The sequence below is a fragment of the Calypte anna genome, chromosome 13, assembly GCF_003957555.1.
Source record: "Calypte anna isolate BGI_N300 chromosome 13, bCalAnn1_v1.p, whole genome shotgun sequence".
NCBI lineage: Eukaryota > Metazoa > Chordata > Aves > Apodiformes > Trochilidae > Calypte > Calypte anna.
In genome coordinates, this window is record NC_044259.1 from 16214838 (window position 1) to 16229532 (window position 14695).

General features: G+C 43.4%; 1 protein-coding gene across 2 annotated transcripts in view; it reads right to left on the minus strand.

Moving 5' to 3' along the window:
* Positions 1-3010: 3010 nt before the first annotated feature.
* Positions 3011-14695, minus strand: part of ACSL6 (acyl-CoA synthetase long chain family member 6) — a 38831-nt gene continuing 27146 nt past the window's right edge. For both annotated transcript variants that reach the window (XM_008495468.2, XM_008495467.2), the window contains exons 13-21: positions 14327-14461; positions 12254-12349; positions 11489-11561; positions 10371-10459; positions 9673-9789; positions 9280-9423; positions 8325-8426; positions 7663-7734; positions 3011-5499 (exon numbers count right to left, since the gene is read on the minus strand). In XM_008495468.2, coding sequence (XP_008493690.1) covers positions 5359-5499; positions 7663-7734; positions 8325-8426; positions 9280-9423; positions 9673-9789; positions 10371-10459; positions 11489-11561; positions 12254-12349; positions 14327-14461 — 969 coding nt within the window. In that variant the 3' untranslated portion in view covers positions 3011-5358. The remainder of the gene's footprint in view (positions 5500-7662; positions 7735-8324; positions 8427-9279; positions 9424-9672; positions 9790-10370; positions 10460-11488; positions 11562-12253; positions 12350-14326; positions 14462-14695) is intronic.

A 14695-nucleotide genomic window follows, 5' to 3' on the forward strand; every position in this document is an offset into this window, starting at 1 on the left:
CTCGGGCACCTCCCTCCTCCTCCTCCTAACGCCGGAGGAGGCAGACTGAGGGGTTCGGTTCAGGTAAAGCACAACAACCCAACCCCCCAACCCCCCTCCTCTTAAACCCCCGCAACCGCCGCCCCCGGGTCAGCGCCTCCCGCCCGCATGCGCGGCGCCTCCCGGGGCCGCTCTGGGCGAGGAAAGAGGAGGGGGGGGGTGTTGCCCGGCCTGGAATTTGGCTTTTTCCATGAGAAAAAGGTTTTTTATCTCAGGAGGCTGGGCTGAGGAGTTTGGGCTATTGATTGACGGGGGTAAATGAATGTTTAAAGGGCGGGTGAGGCCCTAGAGGAGTGGGATGGGGAGGGATGGGTGAGGAGCGGTCCCCGGGGTGAGGATGCCCGGAGCATCAGGGTGGGTGTTGCCCTCCCAACCAACCAACAACCCGCCTCCTGATCCCAAATCTGGGTGTTTTTACCGCCTGTGAAGGGTTCTCAGGGGTGTACGGGTGAATCCAGGTGTTTTTACCACCCCCAGGGGTGTACAGGGTGCTGCGGGTTCCTTCCTCCCGCTGGTTTTGGCAAATAAATGAGCGTTTTTAACACCAAATTACCCAAATTGTGCCGGGTGAAATCCTGTTATTGATCAGAGCTCACCTCTCATTCCCTTCCAGAGCCAGGGAGTCTCCTTGCTTCCTTACCATGAAAAAATGGAGGCGATTCCTCCGGATTTCCAAGCGAAGGGAGAGAGATGCAAGTGCACACAGAAACTGGAATTAGACTGATTGCTTTTAAACTTTATTACAGTTTTTAGACAAATGGTCTGAAAAATACTATGCATTCCCAATTGTCAATTCATATTAAACAAGCTTATGCATTTGGTTATATTATTATTATTATTGGCTTGAAATAAAAAAATTAAACCATTACAGAAAGACTGCTGGGTCTTCAGAGAACTCTGCAACTATTTTTTCCATGGAAGATTGCTAAAATCAACCTCAAAAGTTTCAATATTCCTTTGGCTGTTATTTAATTTAATTTATTTTTTTTTACAACACTTTTAGTGCAGGCACCCACTCTGAACGACTTCATCCTGCTTGTGAAGAGAGAGTGCTGGAGGGACAATGGATTTTAGAAAAGAACTTTTATTGTGTGTCAGTCCACAAGAAAAATCTTCTGAGCAGTTTTGTGAAACGTGAGTTTTTAATTCTTTTTACAAAAGTTTCCATCGATGACTTTTGATATACATGCTAATATACCAAAAAAAAAAAAATCTTTAATTACAGTTAATTATTTTCCTTTTTTACACAAATGTATATGTTACATTTTAACCCCTTCCCTTTCAGTTGAAAACAGAAGAGGCAACACTTAGGAAAACGCCTCATTTCTTTGCTGCTTGCACTTCACTAAAATACAAAACAGAAAGCTGAAAGGAAGGGCTATAAAGGGGCTCGAGATGCTTCAGAAAACATTTTATTTCGGAACAATTCCAGGGATCTAAAACTGACTCCAAGCATCCAGATTTCTCCAAAACGAAAAGCCTCAGCTTCACCATTTGCCAGCAGAATTGATGGTGCAGAAACCAAGCTGTGCAAAGTAACTGCAGAATTTTACTTCCCAGATGAAACAAGGATCTGATTCTGCTTTTTCCTCACAGACAGACAAACCCCAAGTGAGCTGAAGGTACAAAAAAGTGCCTGGATAGAATTGCCTCTAAATAAAATGCTTTTCCAAGTTTTCTGTAAGGCATCAAGAGGTCCTTAAGTAATTTGATTACCATGCAAAAATAGTATATTCTTTCCCATTTTACATTCATCTTGTAGCAGTTTATTTACATATAGATCACCAGTTTGTGCTTATAACACATGGAAAAGAAAGAAAGAAAAAAAAAATCTAGAGTTAATTTGTACCATTCCTGAAGATTAAGTCAGATTATTTTCTGGTCTATGCAAGAATTTTGTATTCATGGCAAAAATTAAACTGGATTTAATGATGCTGATGATATAAACTCATTAACAATGAGGACAGCTTGCAAAATAGTACTTTATCAGTAAAGAACTCACTGTCTCTTTCTCACCTGCTGTGGATCAACCATTTCAACCTGCAAACGTGCCCTTCAGGCCAGAACAAAGCTGTGAGTTTCCTGCTGACACAGGGTTAAGACTCTGCTATGGTTTCTCTCACACTTGTGTGTGTCTTGGACCATTTCTGGGGCAGAACACTGCAACACACTGAGCAAAGAACATACAACATACATAACGAAGCAATATTCCTGGAAAATAAAGGAATTTTATTCTGGTTTTTTTTTTTACAGATGAGCACAGGAGATGGTCTTCCAGTGATTTTGCAGACGTAGCACCAGGCCCTGGAAGAACCTCCCAGATTTAAAATGTCCCAGAGGAGTGTCCCTCAGCCTGCAGCATCAACCTTTCTGTGGCCTTCCAGTGGTTTGTTTTTATTTTTCCTTGCTAGCAGAAAGCTCCCCAGGTGACAGCAGTCAGTTAAAAACCACTCATCCTGAAGCCACGGGGAGCAGAGCCCTTTGCAGAGAAGGGGAACTTGCATTGCCACTGATGCAACAGCTCTTCTTGTGATTAACATCAGAAATTCACTTTGTAATGAAGATATCTCAAGGAAAAATAAAACTGGTTATTGGGCAGCCCTGGGGTTGTTTGTGGTTTGTTTTTTTTTTCCCTTGATGATCACAAGGAATATTTCAGTCTAAGGAAGCTCAGTGCCAAATGAATTCTCTTGGAATTTGAAGAGAAAGATGTTTGTGCCTAGCTCACACATTAGGCACTTTTTAGGTTCTTTTTAAAATTTTAATCTCTTGCAGAATTGTTACATTTGCAGTGAGACCTGCAGAGGAAAATCCGATTACAGAAGGGAGTATTAATGAGAGCTTTTAGTTTATTTCTACAGCTTTTCACAGGTTGTGAAATCATTCACCCTTCTGCTCTGACACCACAATTTCTCCCAAGTTTTCCATCATCTTCATATGGCCAAGTCTGTATTTTTTTTTTTCTTTTTTAGTGTTCATATCTCTGGCTCTAGTGCACCTGGCACTTTGCATCAAATACCAAAAGATGCATTATTTAGCTTTACACAGGTAACACTCGAGCCATAAATAAACTCACGCTGGGATCTTTTATGCTGTTACAGAGGTGCAGGTGTCTAAAAGTCTGGTAAACTGAAGTGATCTTAGGAGAAAACTAAATCAAATTCACCTGGCAGAAAAAAGATCCGTGAAAGAAGAATGGCTTGTGTTATTTTTTTTCATTTCTTTTAAAAGTCTTGTTGCATTAAACCAGGCAGGATGATTCCTGAAGCCTGCTGTGACTGTCCTCTGGCTGACACAGAATGAGGCTCCCCCAGGATGAAAACCCTTTGTGGCTTGACCTAAAGAGCCAGATTTCCTGCAGTAATTCCTGCAGACACAGACTCCCCAGGGATGCTGCTGCTGTGTAGGTTGGTGAAGAAGGAATGTGCAGTCCCATGGGAGGGCAGCAGAGGGATTGCTCCCTCGCTTCGGGCACTGGAGTCGGATGAGGTGCGGGAAGGGAGTCGGCCAAATCCTTCCCCGTTTGCTCAATCCAATGGCTGTGTTCTTCATGTGAGTGGTGCTGCTCACTGATAGAGCTTCCTTTGTATCCTTTTGTCCTGAAATGACTGCAATCAGTCAGTCTTTGGGGAAGGCTAACTCATGAATGCTGTTTATTCCGTTGTGACACATGCAGAGGGATTTCGGAGGGGGGAGATGAGTTAGCTTAAAAATTTCAACTTTTACCTTCAAGAGTCTACAGTAGATTCCAGTTTAAGAGAGAAAAATAAGTGTGCTTTCACTGTCCTAGCAAAGATCTAGCAGGCACAGCTCCATGCTAGTACACACTGGTGCAACAAAGAGCAGCTATTAAAATACAGATAGATATTTAGGACCCTGTTTAGCAGAAGGAAGCCAGTGACAGTCCCAGTATTCCAGCGACTCGACGTGACAGTTTTCTCACTGTTTTCTACCATACTTTGTATCAGGAGAGAGCTCCAGAGCCTGTTCCTGTTCCACGTGGGATCTGTCCCCTTTCTGATGGCTGCAGCTGGTTGTGAAGCCTCAGGTTTCATCCAGACTCCTTGGCTTTTCCATTCCCGAGAGGCTGCTGGAAGTGATGATGCTGGGAAGGGAGATTCCAGACGTCTGGATGCAGAGGTGTTTTCTCAGCAGGCTTCTCTGCAACCATCTCCAGTGCCACCTGGCAACAGCACTGCCTATCCCAGCCTTTCACCCATCCATCCCCACGGGCTTTCTGGAGCAGCAATTCTTCCCCTTGGAAGCAGCCAGCTGAAGGATTCCCTCCACAGCCTGGCCTTTCTCCCAGCCCAACTTGCTTTGCTAAGCCCTGGCCATCCACAATCCCAGCTTGGGCACCTCATGCTCCATTTCCTCAGCTCTGTCCCCAAAAGGGAGTTAGTCCAGCTGGGTTAGGGGGAATTAGCAGCATGTCAAGGAATAAATTAGAGACCGGGAGCGCGTGGATTGAAGGTGAACTCCCAGAGAGCCAGAGATGCTTTTACAGCCTCCTCACTTGGAGGAGTTCAGGTGTCCAGGAGTGGACTGGGCTGAAGAAAGCCCTCATGTAAAATCAGCATGCCATGGGTAAAGGGAGTTGGGATGGAAAGGAAAGAGAGGGAATTCCATCCTATCGCTTCCCGACCTCTCCGGGGAATCTTATTAATCCCTCAGGTGTCATATAATAATAATACAACTATTAAGTAGGGATAGCAGGAGATTCCTTCCTGCTTCTATTCTGGTTTTTAGTTAGGTCATTAATGATTAAATCCAATCAAGGTATTTGTGTCCTGGAGAGTATAAAAACTATCACTTAATATATAAACCAATATCCAGCTGGGAGAGTCAGCTCAGGGAAAACCCTTCCACCATCAATCACTGATTGTTTGAGGTAGACCACATTACTGAATTATCAACAGCTTTAGTTTCTAATGTGTCAGGTTATATACAATCAAATGTCAACAGACACACCTGAAGTTTTCCCTATTTTGATTAGAACTGCTTGTAGTTATTATTAATAAGGTCAGTTCCCATAATTTAGTTGGTCATAGACTGACAGGTCTGTCTATTTTGTGGCCATTTAGCAGACTTCTGAGTAGTGCCCTACTGTGTACATAGAGTAAAAAATAAACTGTATCACACCTGATGGACAAAAAGAAGGAAAATTATGGTTAGTGGTGAAATCCTAGAACAATGCAAGGCTCAGATGTAAGATTCAGAGGCTTATCCATTTCAGCTGTGTCATTCTGGCTCTGTACTTTTGAGTATTATTCTAATATTGCTACAAAGTCCATTATTCAGAACATTCTTCCCGTGGCTTCAGATGGAGATGCTTGAATAGAGCTCTTCTATTTGTTTTTTGAAGTAATCTCTTAGTTCTGGCCTCTTGGCCTTTAGTGTTGGCGTCAACAAACCATTCTGTACTGAGAACATATCAGAGTGAATGTAAATGGCCTTGACCTGAAATAAAAAAGGGATATATTTATAGCAAAAAAACCCTACAGGCATCACACTAACTTCCTACACCTCTGTTACCTCTGCCTGTGCCTGCAGCCCAGGGAACCCTTCTGCCAGATCCCCAGGATTTTCCTCTGCTGTCCAAGTTTTCCAAGGTGCCACTAAATCCTCCACCATCCCTCAATGATTCATTCCCTGCTCCCTGCCAGCTGGGAAATCCTCTCAGAGGAGAGGATGAGCACAGAAACCTGTTTTTTGGGATGAAGCCCAAACACAGCAAGGGCAAGGGACCCTAATGTCACCCTATGTGGTGCTGGAACTGCAGAGCTTCACATCCTTGGAAAGACTGGGGAAGGGAGGGAAAGGGGCAGGGAGTCAGGAGAAGAAAAATCACCTTAACCAAACTGCAAAAAGAAAATAAGCACCACTAATTGAGTCTGCCCAAATTATCACCAAGCTTTGCAGGCCCTGAGAGAGGCTTGCAGAGAGAGGCCATGTGCTGGTCGTCATTAAAGCAGAATTGATGGTGTGTTCCTAGGTAATTAAAATGATATAAAATCATTCATCCTAGGCAAATGGGGATTTTCCAAGGCTGCCCTTGTTGGGGGGGCTGTCTGAGCACCACAGGGAGCCTGGCAGCACAGATGGGAGGGAGCTTTTCCTTCCAGTGCAGTTCTGGGAGTGCTGGTGAGGGAGAAAGCAGAAAACTGCTGTGTGACTGCTCAGAACCCACAGATTTAAGACAAAATTCCCCAGCCATCTGCTGCTCTTGTGATTTCCCCCAACCAGACTGGTCTGCAGTGATGTTAGACAAGGAGTTACAGGAATACAGACTGAGAATCAATTTTTAAATTCCCTGTGGATATGTGATGCAATTTTCCCCCCCTTAGCATTATGGTGAATTCCTCCCCTTTTGTCCTCCTTCCCAAAAATCACTGTTCATGCTATTAATTAATTAATGCTCCCCCTGCTTGCTGCCCTGCCTTTCAGAGCCAGCCCCATGGAAGCTGCTGGTGATGGAGCCAGAGCTGTCACTTCAACACCAGAGATCCCAGCTCAGGATGCAGACAAGGAGTGGGATGCTACAGGGTTGCTCCTCCATACACAGGGGGTGGTCCCACATTTGCATTTTCTGGCTCTAAGTTTGGTTTTAAGTTTCCATATTGCAAGAGAAATGGAATTTTTCAGCCTCCTTACTCTTGCAGTGTGAAACATTTATTCTTAATTTTCAGACAGCTCTCCTTTCCTCACTGCCTTAACGAGTTTTTTAATTGCAAATTGCTGGAAGAATAGGTTGAGGATATTTCACACTGTGAAAACCATGGCAGGAGCAAACCAGACTGACTACCACAGACATTTGTGTGCACTAAAAACCATGTTTTATACTGATGTTAATTTTAAAATTAATTTCTTTTTACTGTTGTTTCATTTGCATATGTAACTGAAAAATTAAGACTAACAGGGTTATGTCTAATGGTGCTTCTGCTGCACTCAGATATGGTGAATTATTGATTAGAATTGCCACCCAGAAACATCCTTAACAAAAGCAAAAAGCTCCCTGCTAGTTATATATAGTGAATAAGGTGTTTGCTATATTAGCAGAAATAAACATTTGACATTTTAAATCATGGTGGATTCTTTTTTACTGGGTTTTTTAATGCTGTGTAACCCATGGCTGATTTCAGATCTCTCCTTCTGTAGCTCTGGTGTGGAAATATTTACACATGCACCAGAAAAAAAATCAGTGCCCAGGCTGAGAGTAAATAAACCAGCAGCATTTCCCAGGTCAGCTGTAAGGATGGTAATTAGTGACCCAGTTTCTTGGCAGTGCTTCCAGTGGCAAAAGCATCAGAGTCCTCCAGATACTTATCTCTGACCCCTAGTTGTCAGCCTGGAGATTATCCAGAATGTCCCTGCATTGGATTTTTACCTCTGCACTCAAAACTTTCATTAAATTTAACTCAGATTTCAAGGCAGAATCCCAGCACCTGTATGTTTGCACAGGAACAAACACAACTTTAGCTAAAAAGCTCTCAGAAAACACTGCTTGCAGCTGCAAAGAGGACACTCAGCAAGAGCACCAGTGCTGCCAAGTCCCTGCTCAGTACCAGTGGGCAAATCTCCTGCCTGATCAGAGTGAAGCATTTATTCATGGGTTCATTTTACCTGCTCAAAGGAATGAAGGCCACTCTCCTTCCCCAGCCTGACCATGTCTGCCATTATTGCTTGCTTCAGTTCCTGGGGTAAAACACAGAAATCCCTCATTATATCAGAGTCAGCTTTCCAGGCAGGAATGTTCCCCCCTCAAAAAAATATCACATTTCTGTGTGAAGAGTTCAGGTGCCTCCTGAGCACATAATGAGCAAACATCCAATTAAACAAACATTAAACTGAAGTGCAGTGATGCTCACTCTTTGCTCAGCATGACCACTGAGGTTCTTTTCTTCAATCTGTATGATTTAGATGCTTCAATCCTTCACCCATTTGCCAGGCATTTCCCCCAGCCACCAGCTGCATGATTCAGCAGTTCACAACCCAGCTACTCAGTATTAGGGAGCAGGTGTAAATAAAGCTGGAATCCTCATTTAAGACACATAAATAAACCCAAGCTCCTCTTGTTTTCTCCAAGCCAGACCACCCAGGGGGCGGAATTTGCAGAGCTCTGTCCCATCATTCAGCACATCACTGTATCCAGGTCAACCCTGCTTAATTCTGAGTGAGGAAATAACTCTTGTCACTGAGATCATTATTAATGGCCACCTACTCTAACTAGGTCATGTTAGAGTGGGAAAAAAATGTCTGTACAGCAAATAGACAGAAAAACAAACCTTATTTTTACAGAGTTCTGAGTATGTTCCATCAAACCCTCTTTTCTTTGCCCAGCCTGGCATAACTTCAGAATCAGGCACCACAATTCCCACCAGAAAGGCCTGGAGGTGAAGGAGAAGAAGAGTTGCAGGCATTTAAATGAATACATAAACCAGCTGAGTTTGCTGCATGTTTACTGCTTCTTGTTTAATTATGTCAGGAATTTCCTATCATGCCCCAGTGAAGTGTATTTTGGTGTCTGGGCCTTTTCCTCAGATAAAATCAGCACAGAATCCCAGACTGGTTTGGCTGTGAAAGGACCTTAAAGCTCCCACAGTTCCAGCTCCCCCCAGCCCAGGTTGCTCCAAGCCCCATCCAACCTGGGTTGAGACACTTCCAGGGATGGAGCAGCCACAATTTCCCTGGGAAACCTGGGCCAGGGGCTCAGCACCCTCAAAGTGAAGAATTTCTTCCTAATATTTAACCTCAATTTTCCCTTTTCCAGTTTAAAGCCATGGCTCTCTGTGAGAAAAATTAAAAATAAAATTTAAAATACAAAAAAAAAACCCCCTCCACCTCATTAAAAAGTTATTCCCTGCAACTGTTACTGCATTTAGCAATGATGGCTTTAGCTGTGTTTGTCTTCTGCTTGGACATCAATGGAATTATACTTGAAATTATACCAAGATTGGTCAAACTGTGTAGGTCATGGTGGTGGAGCAGTGGTGGCTTTGCCTTCATCAAGCTTGCAGCAGGCAAAGCAGAGCTTTAGAGAACCAAGGGTGACACTGAGACAAACTTAAAGGCTTAATCTTTGGTGACAACATCCTCCAAGCTGCTTAGGGTCACCCTGGCAGCTCAGCTCCAGGGGGCCATCAGGGCTGTAACGTGGTGTGATCCTCCCGTGCTTCCCCCTTCTTCCTGCCCAGCTCTCTGTCTCACAAAGAATAAAGAAATATTTTCTGAAGTTTTTACCTGCAGGCTGTCTCCATGGACATAGATCTGGGCAACAGGGTCACTGCGGATGTAGATATTTTCTATCTTCTCTGGTGCAATGTATTCTCCCTGAGCAAGTTTAAAAATGTGCTTTTTCCGATCAATAATTTTAAGTGTCCCGTTCTGTCAGGAGAAAGAAATGAGAATTTCCTGAGAAATCCTTTAACCACAGAGACTCAGGAAGCAGCTGGCTTCTAACAGAGCTCTCTAAATCGCCAGAAGCTGCTTCACTGACCTGTCACCTTAATTCTGCAAAACTTCAAGTTAATGCTTTGTAAAGAGAGATCTGCTGGGAGGTTTGAGTTCAGTACTTGAAAATGTCCATGGGATAATACAAATTATGTCAGAACTAAACATCTCCCCAGTACTCACAGGTAACCATTTCCCAATGTCTCCAGTGTGGAGCCAGCCCTCCTGGTCCAGTGCTTCAGCAGTTTTCTCTTCATCTTTCAGATAACCTTTAAAAACATTTGGTCCTTTCACACATATCTGCAAAAGAATCAGAGTTGCTGATAAATCATCTTATTATTCTGCTGGAAATACTAACAAGCTAAATAGTAATGCACTAATCATTGAAATATTTTCAGGGCTGACTTAATGGCTGTGCTCCATGAAACTCCAATATCTTGTGTTATAAAACTACCTATGGCTTTGTTGGTTTTTTTGCAAACTAGTGGAAATATGGGGTAGGGACTGCAAAACCATTTGCTTGAAGTTTGCATTCAGCTAGCAGCTGAAAACAACAAAGTTATTGAAATGAGTTTAATTTATACACAAATAGAACTAACAAGAATGTAGAAATCACAGCAATTCAGCTCTTCTTAGCTGAGCTAATTAGTTCAGCCTTAGATGGAAGTTCTGCCACAATCACTGCTTTCCTGTTCTGCTGCTGAATTGCCATTTCCCTCTCCTGAGTGTAGGATGTGACACATCTGCACCCATGCACCTTACAAAGGTAAAATGTTCCTATAACTACTTAGTAATTAAGTAATTCATTACTTAAGTTAATTAACCAAGTAATAACTAAGCATTAACTAGCGAGATTCTGATATAAAAATGTGATTTGCTACCTCTCCTTCTCCTTTGGCAGCAAAATAATTCAGCTCTTCCACATCCTTCAATCTGATTAAGTTACAGGGCAAAGGGGCTCCTACATGACCTGGAAATCAAAGTCATTGAGTCACTTGTCATCTCTATTCTGCAAAGAATAATCAACATCATAGTTTTAATTGCTTGCAGAGTTGTAGGTACACTGGATGGTCTTGCAGGAGCTGTGTCTGTGTGCAGGAATTATTTCCTCATTTAAGGATTTGCATTATTAAGCCTAAACACCCAAACCTTCTATTTATATATAGATAAATTTTGAAGCCTGTTGAAAACCAGACCCCATCTCCCTCACCTGCAAGAGACTGAACTCTTTTTGAAGCTGAATTCATTATAAAAGTGATGCTTTGCCCAGTGGGTAGCAAGTCCCAGGACAAACCACTACCTGTAAAGGGCTGGGTTTGGGTTTGAAGAAAACCACACAGTGGTGCTGGGAGAAGAAAACATCTCCTCTTCTCCAGCTATGGAAAATGTGGGTTGCAAATAAATGTTTAACTGAGCAGCCCCAGGAATATCTGATGTCCAGATTTCCTGCTAGTCCTGCTCTCAATGAGGATGACACCATTTCAAATGTTTTTATAAACACTGATGAATCATCCTGAGAAGAAATTAAACCACAGTACTTGAATGTATTCTCTGAATCTTGCTTGGTGCCACACATAAAATGTATATGAAGTACTAGAAATAAATAAAGTATTGGGTAGCAATGGATCTGTATTCAAAGCCTCACTTTGCTCACCAAGTACATCAATGAATTCATCTTTCTCTTGCTCCAGACTTTCATTCTAAAACACATTCTTCTCAATTCAGCTCCAACCTCTAGGGAGGACTCACAGAGCCAGGAGTGCAGCAATCAGAATTTCACAGGTAACAGCTCAAGGGACAACTCCAAACCTCCCCAGCCAAACGTGCCCAACACCTGCACTCTGTGTATTTCTTCTGGAAATCCAGGGATGCTTTCAGAAACATCATGTCTGAGCAGGGTGGTGACTGTTGCCTAACACCCTGCAATGTTCCAGGCCAGAATTTTCTAAAGAATTGTGCATTTCTTTTCTTTTTGGAAACCCTGGAAGAAAATACTTACCTGATGTCCAGTCCCCTGGGGTTGTAAAGGTGCATCCAGCCGTGCACTCTGTTTGGCCATAACCTTCATAAATCTGACACAGAAACAGATGACTTTAAAATGACATTTTTAAGTATAAATAGTTTCAGTTTTATGGAATACAACTCTGAGGGTTGCCTTGCACTGCACACTCCTGTGAGCTGACCCTGCCAGCTGCAGCACACAGGCACACACTAACACAGGGACACTTTCCCTGCCTCTTTGTGCACAGAATAATTTCATTTACATCCCTATAAATCTATCATTGCTCTGCAGAGGTGAAGATAATGAGAAAATCAAAGTTCAGAGCTTGGCTTCTGAGTCAAAAACTATCTTACTTTAGGAAATAAATTGATTAGTGAAGGTGTTTTGGGGGATATTTTAAAAATACACTTTTTAATTTCTTTTTTTTCCCCCCGTGTTAATTTTAGGCTCTTGAATGAGGACTTTTTGCTTCCTAATCAATGACAAACAACACAGCAGACATCTTCAGTGGGTGAAATTGCCACCTGCAGACTCTCTCCTCTACTTCTACATAGAATAAACCTCACCTAATGAAGCTCCTTTAATTGCACATACTCAATTAAGTGCTGAGAGGCAGGTGGGATGAGTCTTTGTTTTTACAGGGGGGGGTAGCTGCCTGCCAAAGCTGTCAGAAATGCAGTTCTCAGATCCTGACCCATCTCCTTTCTTAACAGCAGGGTTTTTCTGAGCTGCCAGTAAATGAAGAGGTCCAAATGAGCCCACCTGGCACCCCAGGGCAGCACGGAGGAAGCCCAGGACGGTCGGAGAAGCCGGGGCAGCGCCGGTTACGATCATGCGAACGCAGCCACCAAGACTTGCCTTGAGAAAAACAAACAAAAAAAGCATCACAGGTTACTAATGATGGCAAAACCAGCAGCATCCAAGGGTACTGCTTTTACACAGCATCCACAGAATCACAGAATCATGGAATGGTTTGGGTTGAAGAACCTTGAAGATCATCTCGTTCCACCCGACCAAAGGCAGGGACACCTCCCACAGCCCAGGTTGCTCCAAGCCCCGTCCAACCTGACCTGAGACACTTCCAGGGATGGGGAAGCCACAAATTCCTTGGGCAACCTGAGCCAGGGGGCTCAGCACCCTCAAATTAAAGAATTTCTTCCTAATTCCTCAATCTAGAGGAACACATACACGTCCTGTATCTAGGTACACATACACGTCCTGTACGGTGCCATGAAAACATCACTCAGTACCTTGAAAAAAATACCCTCTCCAGAACAGATGGAAATCTAAACTGGTCCTGAATATTTCCTTAGCTAATTTTCTAAACAACAACTCTTCCCCACAGCAGGGGAATTCCTCAGTAAGAATACTGCCCAAATTAAAAGCCATCTGAGGTAGGATGGTGAGAGCCCCGTGTCCCCAGCAGGATGAGCTCATCTCAACTCCCGTGGAAGCACATCTGGGAACTGGAAGCTAAAACCAGGTTCTTTCCTCCTCCAGATTATTTGGAGCTCGTTGTTTTTAGTGAGCTTGCCATCTAAAATCACACTGTTCCCTTTTTAAGGCAGATGACCTTCAAATATTTGTGGAGGGCATCACACCAATTCCTCTGTCGCTTTTTACCACGTTTTCCCCCCCTCTTCATTTCCTTTTTCTTATTCTAAAAGTAAAAAGAAAACCCAGCACAAAAGCAAACAACTTCTGATCGAGTCTGCCAGTCTTGCCAGCCCCAGAATCAATATGCAGCCTGGCTTTCTTGTGTCTCTGAACCCTGCTCTCTTTGCACACTGAGGACAATTAATCCACAGATGAAAAGCACAGTCAGTTTCTTTAGTTAAAAATAAAGTGGCAAGTCTCCAGATAAGTTATCCCATTAAAAAAATGAAGTAATCAGAGCCCCCTGGAGCAGTACAGGACCTGGAAAGTAACTTTCAAGCCACTTTAATCTTTTCTTCTTTTTAGTTTTTTATGGCCCACAGCAGGGCATTCTGATCTCTTTCCCCTGTGGTTAAATCAGGATTTATTTGTGCATTTTTCTCTACCTCTTATTCTTCTCCCATTAGGGGAAAAAAAACCAAAACAGTTTTGAAAATGCCAAAGCCCTAAATCCAATTGAATCCAATTGTATCAATATAAAGATTTTTCAGAAAACTTTGGAGCAAGGTCTCTTTTGATCATCCTCCTCCTTTCCTGACCTCCTTCCTGACTTTCATTCCGGGATGGATTCAACCCTTTTCCCCTACCCCTTCTCCATGGGGCAGAACTTTTAGGGACCCAAATAAGCAAAGGAGGTGACAGCAGCAATCAGAGGCCACAATCCCCCCACCTGGCAGAGGGCAAGTGCCTGCTCATCACATCCCTCCTCTGCAGGGGCACAGCTTGTACCTGAGAGCCAGGCAAAGCAGGCAGCATCCTGCAGAGCTGATTCCTGGGTGCTGCTGAAGGAGGGATGTAGCAAAAGCTGCTTTGTGTTTCCCCCTTCCCCTTCTAGAAAACTATCCCTAACAGAAGTGAAATGTTTTTTAAACAATAACTGTCCCCCACAGGAGGGGGATTCCTCAGTAAGAATGCTGCCCAAATTAAAAACCATTTGTGGTAGGATGGTGACAGTCCCATGTCCCCAGCAGGTTGGGGTTTAAAAATATCTGTATAAAGAAATGTGGCACACATAACTGCAAATACTTCCTTTTTCTATCCCATTTTCCAGGCTGCCACTCACTAGTGAGTAGCAGCTCACCATCAGGAGAGTCACCTATGCTGACTTGAAGGAAAATTGGCCACTGCTAGGAAAAAATAGAGTTCTCTGACTTTAGACTCACTTCTTTAATTCCTTACCTGTATTTTATTAAAGAAAAGCTTATCCCACAAGCTGTCATTCCTGATGATCCCATTCCTAACTTCTGCCTTCTTCCTCCTGGCAGCAAATTCCAGCACCCAGCGCTTGAGGGACGTGTCCGCCTGGCTGAAGATCTGGGGGTCAAGCATGGGGTGACAGGAAGGGAGAGAACAGGAGAGGGAGAAAACATCAACAGCTGCTCTCACCATCACACTGACACAAGCCTGCCCTTGCCAGGGAGGGCAGAGCCACCCCAGCACCAGGGTGAAATAAAACTACACTTGGGTTTTTGGTAGTGGGATAAAAAGCCAGGAGTGAATTGTTTTGCTCCATTTGCTACTGAACATGCTGTTCTTTTGGAGGAAAAA